A 10,000-nucleotide genomic window follows, 5' to 3' on the forward strand; every position below is an offset into this window, starting at 1 on the left:
ATGGTCAGACTTCAAGTATTGGAGGAAGAAGCGAACTGGTGATGCGGCCCTGTGGTTTGAAGGGGGGGGGGGGGAGGGGGAGTTGTTGTACTGTGTCGACACGGCGGTAATGGGTGGGAGGGTGGGATGGCACAGTCCCTTCTCTCTCTCTCTCTCCCTCTCTCTCTCTCTCTCTCTCTCTCTCTCTCTCTCTCTCTCTCTCTCTCTCTCTCTCTCTCTCTCTCTCTCTCTCTCTCTCTCTCTCTCTCTCCCTCCCTGGGCGTGCCTGTATTTGCGTTACTTGGGACGTTACGTAAGAGATGTGAGTGTACGTGTAGGTGTGAGTAATTTAGAACGGACACGCATATCATGAGCGTTCATAAGGCCTGTGTGCACATGAAGGAATACTCACTATAGTCATTATCCCGTTCACTGTTGATCATGTGTGTGTGTGTGTGTATGTCGACTTGTGTATGTGAATGTTGGTTTGTGTCTGGAATGAGAGTGTGACCTTGCCTCGGGTTACGACCTAAGAAGGGGTGGGTCGGCTGCGGCGGGAACACTTTACACACTCACACACGCACGTGCGCAAACACACACACGCGCACACACACACACACACACACACACACACACACACACACACACACACACACACACACACACACACACTAAAGCACGCATCTCGCTTTTGATCTCTCTCCCTCTCTACCCCCCCCCCCCCCTCTCTCTCTCTCTCTCTCTCTCTCTCTCTCTCTCTCTCTCTCTCTCACTCTAACTCTCTCTCTCTTTCTTCCTCTCACCCTTTCCCTCTCTCTCTGTCATCTCTCACCCTCTTCCCTCTCCCTCTCTCCCTCTCACCCCCCCCCCCTCTATCTTGTGATGTGAAGATCGCGTGCTGTTCCGCGCTGGCAGTCCAGTTCATCCCGACCGCCTTCCGTTTTGACTGCTGGGGTTTACGTTCTAGCTGTTCCTTCTTCTTCCTCTTCGTCTTCTTCTTCTTCTTCTTCTTCTTCTTCTTCTTCTTCATCTTTGTCTTCGTTTTCTTCTTCTTCGTCTTATTCTTCGCAGCAGTGACAGTTCAAGGGGTTCACCTTGTTTTACTTAACCTTATCTAACTGAATCTTACCTTATCTTACTTGCCTTTGCCTAACCTAGCTAAACCCGATTCAGCTTTGATTGAGAGAGGTTATGGACAGGTAAATGTCTTGATTGTTGTGTCCCTCTTTAATGGCCTAAATTAGTTTTATTTTATACGTCCACTCTCTATGCGCAGTCTCTTCGTCTTTATTTTTTTTAATATTTCATATTCACATATTCCCTGTTACTTTTCTGTAACTGTTATCATTGGTATTATATTGCTAAGTCTTATTATGATAAGCACTTACGTAGGTTACGTGGCTTACGCAGCAGTTATTGATAAGAATTTATGTTAAATATAGCAGCCCCGGTAATGGTGATGGTGCTGGTAGTAATAATGATGATGATAATAGTTGTTGTTAAACTATCTAAGTGGTGTTGCTGCGATAGTAATGATGATGATGATGACAAGATATCGATAATAATCCTGATGATCATGATAACAGTAATACTAATGATGATAATAAGAATAATCATCATCCTCATCATCATAATCAGCATCATTATCATTATCACCACCATCATCACGTTAACTTATTCCTCATCATCGTTTTCCTTCTCTTCTTCCAACCGCCGGACATTGCAAGAATAGCATCGTTGTTGCGATAACGAGCAACATTGAAGCACCTTACTAGTAATGATTGAATGATAATTGATGGGGGCGTTGCATGGGGGTGGGGGAGATGGGGGTGCCTGGCTGTCAGTCCGTCAGGCTTTTTTTTTTTTTTTTTTTTTTTTTTTTTGTGTGTGGTTGGCTGTTCAGTTTTTTTGTTGCAAGTGAATGTGAGGTTTTGTGTTTATTGTTATTAATTTTCTCTCCTTCCGTTTTTTTTATTATTTTTCTTTCTTATTTCTGTCAGTCATTTCTTCGATCTTCCCTTTCTTCCTCCTCTCCCCTTTCATTTCCTTCTCCCCTTTCCCCCCTCCCCTTTCACACCCTTTTCCTGACCCTCGTTCAGAGACACCTTCCCTCGCCTCCTTATGGGCGATATTTCAAGCGTCAGCGTGGCATCGAAGGAACATCTTAAGCTATGGAGTTTATCGCCGTAATGGACCTCCCCGCAGTAGGCGCTCCGTGATACCCGTTTTGTGCGATTGTGATATATATCGTGGCATATCTTTTGCATCTTTATTGCTTGTTATTTGGGTATGAGGCAGTGGGTATTGTTGGGCAAAGAGGGAAAGATTGATTCTAATTTGTTTTCTGGTTGTTGAGATGTTTATTAGTTTTTTATGATATTTTTTTATTTACTTTTTCCGGTAGTGGCGGCTTACGTACCCCGCAGGATGGCCTTATCTTGTGCCGAATGAAAACATCCTGGCTTTAAGAAATGTTTCTCCTTACACTCTTACTTTCTCCATTAGTCTCGCATTATCATGTTCGTCTCTATCATTAGTATTGTCGTTAATGAGTTCATTTCACATCTCGAAGCGAAGGCACCAAGAAAGGCCTGATGAAGTAGAGGAAGCGTAGGAGGGAAAAGGAGGGGGAGGACATTGGGCGTTTTCAGAGTCCTTTGGCCTGTGGATCTTCCGTAATCTCCCCTCCCCCCCTACCCCCCACCTTTCCCCCATTACCCCCCATGCGCAAGGAATGTCGGGCATGGCGGGGCACCTTCTGATGGGAGGGGGGGGGGGATCCACAGTGCCCCCACCAGCCTACTGATTTACGGGGGTTCATTAGCGGTGTTTACAGCTATTATATCAGTCGATTTGAATGAATTACAGAGAATCTATCTTCCCGTTATAGGCATACGTTGGGCATAATACCCCTCGGAGCCCACAGCGAAAGAGGAAGTTACGCATGCCCTCTTCCAGACGACGCAGGCGGCAGAGGCTCGTCCGCTAGTTGCTTCATATACTTATCACATTCTATCTTCCCGGGAAACATCCTCTGCCGTGGTCATCGGAGCGGCGAAGTGTGTCGTCATAAACTCAGGAAATTCTGTGCTATTGTTTACTTGTCACATGGAAGGGAAGGAAGGGGGGAGGGAGGGGGGAAGGGGGGGGGACGGTTCGTTGTATGGGTATGGGTACCGGATCGATGCGGACTTTCCATAGGAGGAGCGCGTTGAAGTTCTTTTTCTTATTCTTTTGTCTGTTTTATGTCCTAATCGTTTCTTCCATTTGTTTCTTCGTTATTCTCTTCTTTCTTTCTCGATTTTCTGTTTTCGTTTCTTTCTCTATTTTCATTTTTCTTTTCTTTCTCGATTTTCTGTTTTCTTTTCTTTCATTTCCTTTCCTTTCCTTTTTTTTTAATATTCTCTCTTTCCCTCTTTCCCTCTTTCTCTCTTTCTCTCTTCTCTCTTTCTCTTCCAGTCTTGCGACCTTCAGTTGATTGCGTATAAAGTTACTTCTGAAAGCCTTTGTTGCGCCTGCCAGTCGCTGCCATGGAAATTCTCACGTGATATCAATACCAGCATGTTTCAAAGAGAACTCTCTCTCTCTCTCTCTCTCTCTCTCTCTCTCTCTCTCTCTCTCTCTCTCTCTCTCTCTCTCTCTCTCTCTCTCACACACACACACACACACACACACACACACACAAACACACACACACACACACACACACACACACACACACACACACACACACACACACCGAATATGCTGTATTTGTCTTTTTGATGCGTTATTTATTTCTGTGACTGCTCCCCTGGCAGTTTTCCAACAGAAACAGAATTAGTAATCTTTCAGGAATGCTGAAGACGTAAAAAAAAAAAAAAATACGTATGTCGTAGTTGATAAGGATAAGATAAAAAAGTGCAAGCCTGTGGTTGGAATCTTACTAGAGAAAATACTTTAATTTCGCCTGTAATTGTCAGTCACTTTTTGTCATAAATATGGTTACACGATTTTTTTTATTTTTTAGATGTGTTGTTTTGGAAGAATTGTGGGAAAGAAAAAGAAGAAAATATGTTTGAGAAGATAACAATGTCACGGATGTCGCTGTGTCGTCGACTGCTTGGTGTGTGTGGAGGGGTGGGGGGTATGACGTCATCGTGGGTATCCGTGTGTGTTTGCATGCTGTGTGTGAGTGTGGACTGACTCAACAGCCTCAAGTGCCGACCTTGAGGACACCACAAAGCATGGCCCTAGCTATATACTCTGATGTCATCCCGTAGTAAGGGAAAATGCCACTGACATACACGTCGTTAACGTCGTTCTCTTGTCGTCCAGATCTACAAAGGAGAACAAAGCATCAAAGTAAACACTGAAGCACCATGAGTACCTTCTACTAAGAGACAAAGTATGCCAGTGCGGTGATGACAAGGCCAGGCGGCGGCACCCTGCGCCCACACGGGTCAGGTCCGGCCCGCCCACACGGGAGTGCCACATGTGTTGGTATACTTGTACCTACACGCGACCACACACGCGCATGCGCACGGATAAACATTGCTCAATAAACATTTTTTTTTTAATCACCTGATGTACTAGGATGTTGCAATTCATAGTTTGTTTTTTACGGTACATCTTATTACATGTTACAAAGCACGTAAGATGTAATGAAAAGATTTTAATGTATTTTATTTCTTTCCAGGTCGAAGGGGGTCGATGGCGGCCTTTACCTCCCAACGCAGACTCGAGATGACAGGGTAAGAATCACCTCTTTTTGTTCTATGATGAAAGGCCTCGAGACAGAAAGATAAAAAAAAATGAATCGAAAGAGAGAGAACTATATTCAACTTGTTTCAAAAGTATTACAGTACAATAGAGATTTTTACGCTTATTAGAGGAAATTCGACGCTTGTCTTCATGTGTTCACGGGTCCGGTTTTCCATGGTTTCCCCGTAAACACTCCCATCCAGTTTCCAGAGTCGGTAGAAAATGGGAAATTTACCTGAGGCGAGCCTGCAGGTGATGCGGGGGTAACTATAGCAGCCGGATGCATGCGGCGATAAAATATATGCGGAAAATTTTATAATGGTAGTTTACGTACTGCCAGATGGAAGTTTTTTTTTTTAATAGAGGTATTGTCAGTTAATTAGTTTGTCTGTTTGTTTGTGTAGTTATTAATTTGCTTATGAAATGCTCCGGACACGTAAGCACCAAGAGTCCCCAGACGCCATAGAGACAAAAATACGTTAAGAAAAGGATGTTTATCGTAGTCGAGCAACCGAAAAGGCGCTCGAGCGTAATGCCAGAAGAGTACGAAGACGAACATTTTCACAACGGATGCACTTGAGGTTTTCCCACGTTCAAATCGCGAAGGGCGAGCAGGATGTGTGGTTTCTTGTCCTCGCGCGGAGTAGGGGATTTGGACAGGGGGGGGGGGAAACGAATGAAAGGGGGAAAAGAGGAAAGAGATGAGCTTGCAAGAGAAGATAGGGTTGGAGTGAATGAATGTGGATTAATTATTGTCATTTGTGATATTGGATGTCGTCGTTGATGGAAATGAGGACTGTTTTAATAAGTAAAATGTGAAACGAGGAAGAGAAAACGATAAATAGTAGATGATAGAAACAAGAAAAAGTAGCCCACAATAACCTTCTCTTGCTAATTGTCAAGTGTCCATAGAAATGTATGTAACAACTTTCTACTTTCATGTAGGTAAATAATGTCATTAAGCATGACTCTCTCTCTCTCTCTCTCTCTCTCTCTCTCTCTCTCTCTCTCTCTCTCTCTCTCTCTCTCTCTCTCTCTCTCTCTCTCTCTCTCTCTCTCTCTCTCTCTCTCTCTCTCTCTCTCTCTCTCTCTCTCTCTCTCTCTCTCTCTCTCTCTCTCTCTCTCTCTCTCTCTCTCCCTCTCTCTCTCTCCCTCTCTCTCTCTCTCCCTCTCTCTCTCTCTCCCTCTCTCTCTCTCTCCCCCCCTCTCTCTCTCTCTCTCTCTCTCTCTATCTATCTATCTCTCTCCCTCCCTCTCCCTCTCCCTCTCCCTCTCCCTCTCCCTCTCCCTCTTCCTTTCCCTCTCTCTCTCCCACCATTGTTCTTTTCTCATTATTATTAATTGTGTGTAGGTAAATAGTCTGTATGGTAACCATGCCGTCTGTGGGCCAGATAAATGAGAATTAAATGTCCAATTTATTCACATTAACTTAGATTAGAATTTAGATAGCATGAATTTCATTCTGATTAGCATGCTGGCATTTCTGTTATCTAAACGTATAAAAAGAACGTTTAAGTTTTAAGAACAAAAGTTGGTATCATTTTTACCCTGTCAAGGAACGCGTTTAGTCGCCGTGTTAAGTTTTAAAGTTGCTGAAAAGACTATTAGCTCGAGGAAACGGCTCATAAAATATACATTATCGATAGGCCAGAAGTGGCATTATCGTACCTCTGGAAGGGCTCAGCATGGGATTGGCCGGTGCAGAAAAGTTGTTTAGAGTGTCAAGCTTCCGGAGGTAAGATAACCTTTAACACAAAACTTATAACTTTGATCATTTTCTTATTTTTTCGATGAGATCTTGTAAGCATATCTTATCACGCGATAAATAGTGTGGAACTGTTAGATAAACACAATCTAATGAGGATTTGTCAGGTGGAAGTGCCTATCGACTTGTGCTGGGAGCTGTCATTGGTACGTGAGATTAGGTTATCACCGCGAGAAAACCTGTTGAGGATCGAGGCGCAGTGATACGTGTAGGATGGGTGCCACGTCTTGGTAATAACCTGCGCCGGGGTTACGTGTTTTTACAACCATTCCGGGGTTCGTAGCGAGTCCTTCGTATTGTATAACCAAGATGAAGGATTTTTTTTTCTTGGATTACGGGACAGATGTTGCAAGTACCCCATACTAGGTCACACTCGCGGAGGGCAGGGCAGTCGACTATTCTGAGCAGGACCTGGCGCGGGAGGGAGGAGGAGGGGTTGGGGCCCGGGCTGGGAGAGGGGAGAGTGAAGGAACAGCTGTGAGGGACGTGGCGCCGGTGAAGGGAGGCGTAGTCTATAGGTCGAGAGGGGAAGTGTATGCGTGCGTGGGGGTTCCTCTGCTGGAAGTTGTGAATTGGGTTTAGAAGTTCCTGGACCGCTGGGGGATTCGCAAGTGTTGATGAGAACGGCGAACGATGGAATGGAACATGTTTTAGTGTAAGGAACCTCCAAAGCTGTTGGCCGGACGCAAGTTAAGAACTACCTGGGTAATTCGAATACAAAAATATGAATGACAGGTTCTGTGCGCCCGATGGAATGAACTCCGCCACAGGTATGTCCAGTGAACATATATGTATGTACGTATATATGTATATGTATATTGTAAACCTTAACCTAAAAAGCTGAACATATGAAGAGTAAATTGACCCAACAGGCTGAATATATGTTTGGCAGCTCTGAGTTGCCTTAAAATAAATTACAAATTATTCAGGCCCGAATTATTACGCACTACATCTAATCCAAAAAGGAGAAAATTATGGATCAGTGTGTGTGCAACCGGCAACCGAGGCACGGGCAGTTCTTGTAAGATAATGCAATGGTATGATGTCTTGTTTCTTTAATTACTCTAACGAGACGTGGAGGGAAACGCACCTGCTTAATGAACGCCAATCCTAATTATGTTGCATATGTCGTGGCTTGGAACGGTTTTTAAGAATCTTGTTCTGCCCCCTCCCCCCACACACACAAAAAAAAAAACGGAGAGGGAGAGGGGCCAAAGGGAGAGAGAGAGAGAGAGAGAGAGAGAGAGAGAGAGAGAGAGAGAGAGAGAGAGAGAGAGAGAGAGAGAGAGAGAGAGAGAGAGAGAGAGAGAGAGATTCCACATGATCCAATTCGCGGGATAAATCTACGCAATCGAGGCTGTCGCGTAATATAAGGGACCCAATTCACACAGCGTATGGAGGAGAAGAGCATCATCGGACATCACCCTTGGACCCCCCGAGGCATGTTGTCGTTGGCGGCTAATGAGACATGGTAAATCATCCTTAACTACCTGTTCGGCCGTAATGATACTTCAAGTGGAGGGGGGAGGGAGAGAGGGGGAGGGGAGAGTCTGCACGACCCCCTAACTCTCGCTCGTGGCCCCTTCGTGGGGGAGGGGGGGAGTAAAGAGGGAAGGGGGAAGGGTGAAGGGGAGGGAGTCGTTATTTAGCAGGGTTTGGGAGGGGGGGGTGGCAGAGGGGAGGGGATGAGGTAGCATCGTTATCGACTGAGGGAATTTTATTCAGACTAGGATCTCAGTTGTGTCCTTTTAGTCCTCCCTCCCCTTCCTCCCTATCACCCCTTCCTCCCTATCACCCCTCCTCCCCTTACCGAGTTGAGGCTATAACGAAAAGGATGTAATTGCATATTTCTTTCTCTCGTGTTTTTTTTTTTTTTTTTTTTTTTTTTTGTTCCCTTTCTATATAAAATCACAAATTCCAATTTCACACCAACAGACAGACATAAACAAGAAATACCAAGAGACCTGACACCAAACCAGGTAGCCTCGAGTACAAGGGAAATCTCGAACCAAAGTGTAAATTTCGGACACACGCTCCAGGGCCCCGCGCGTTTCACTTGTCGAGCCTGGAGGATCTGGGTAGTGAAAGCCATATTCCTCGGGAGGGAGAGGTAGGGAGAGGGAAGGAGAGTAAGAAGGGCGGACATGGAGACGAGGCGAGAGGGAAGGTGGGAGCGTAGAGAGAGAGAGAAGGAGGGAGGGCAGGGAGAGGGAAGGAGGGAAGCAGGGAGAGGAGAAAAGGCAAGGTAGAAGGGAGGCAGGGCAGGGAGAGGGAAGGGAGGAGGAGGGAGCGTGAGAGGAAGAAAAGGAGGAGGAGAGGGAAGGAGCATAGGGTAGGGAGAGGAAAGAAGGGGTGGAAGACAGGGAAGAAGGGAGGGCAGAGAGAGAAGGGAAAGAGTGAGGAAGGGTAGGGAGAGGGAGAGGTTTTACACCCTGGAGGAGCACAGTGTTCAGGGAGGGAGAGGCCTGGGGGAACGGGGTGCTTTAGACGAGCTCAACAGTGGTAGAAGTAGCGGCGGTCAACTTTATATGCCAAGCGAATTTGTCTTTGTGACTGGAAATATTTTCTTATTTTGTTTTTATTATTATATTTTTTGTATTATTTTATAATCCTCCAGTATCACATTTTGCTGCTATGAAATGAAAAAATACGGAAGAAAAATCCCTACCTGTCAACACCACGTCTGACCTGGTGCACACATGTAGACGTGTACACATGTAGGCGTGTCTTAGTAACAAGCACAATGAGAGAGAGAAAAAAAAACAAAAAAACTCTCAAGAACGCACGGTTTTCCACGAAGCTGCTAGAGGTGATGATGGGGGTGAGGGAGATAGAGTGGGGGTGGGGTGGGGGTCGGTTGGAGGCTGGTGTGGGCTGTGCAAGAGTGATATGATTGGAGGTGGTTGCAGACCGGTCCTTATGGTCGTGCTAACGGGACCGGGATTGGTTGGGTTTTGAAGCGTTACAGGGAGAGGGAGAGAAAGAGGAGAGAGAGATGAAGGAGGGGGGGGGGGGAGACAGAGACAGAGAGGGAATAAGTATAAGAGGGATGAGATGTGTAAACATGCCAGATCGCCATACTATAGAGGTCCTACAGTTCAGCGTCTAGCCACGTCGGGCGCCCGTGACCGCGAGAGGAGCGCCGTCAGAAGCCGCTCGGCGACTGTCTGAAGGTGTAGTCCCATGGGCCACTCGTAGCTAACCTACATGACTCCCGGGTGCATAGCTCCATGCACGAGCGTTCGCATGCAAGAGTTCAGATATAATGATAGTGTAGCGTTAATTACACCCGGCCAGACTCAATACAGACATACTTTATGGCCACGCCGCTTGCCGTGCCCGTGTGTACCCGGGTATGACGGACATAGCAGAGCGGTTGCCTGGAAGGACGGGTGACACGTCCAGCTCCTTTTCAGAGGTCACGGAGGGTCAATGGGAGCCCTCGGTTGTCTATTCCTTATACAGGAGCTTCATTTGCTCGTTCTGCACACGCCGGTAAAAAAACACTTAAAT

At 46.0% G+C, this 10,000-nt stretch overlaps 1 protein-coding gene across 2 annotated transcripts in view; it reads left to right on the forward strand.

Annotated features, from left to right (window-relative positions):
- The window catches only part of LOC125024913 (rap1 GTPase-activating protein 1-like), a 711,333-nt gene that overhangs the window by 610,145 nt on the left and 91,188 nt on the right, over nt 1-10,000 (forward strand). For both annotated transcript variants that reach the window (XM_047612683.1, XM_047612684.1), the window contains one exon: nt 4,658-4,712. In XM_047612683.1, coding sequence (XP_047468639.1) covers nt 4,658-4,712 — 55 coding nt within the window. The remainder of the gene's footprint in view (nt 1-4,657; nt 4,713-10,000) is intronic.

Source organism: Penaeus chinensis, chromosome 4, assembly GCF_019202785.1.
Source record: "Penaeus chinensis breed Huanghai No. 1 chromosome 4, ASM1920278v2, whole genome shotgun sequence".
NCBI classification, from domain to species: Eukaryota; Metazoa; Arthropoda; class Malacostraca; order Decapoda; family Penaeidae; genus Penaeus; species Penaeus chinensis.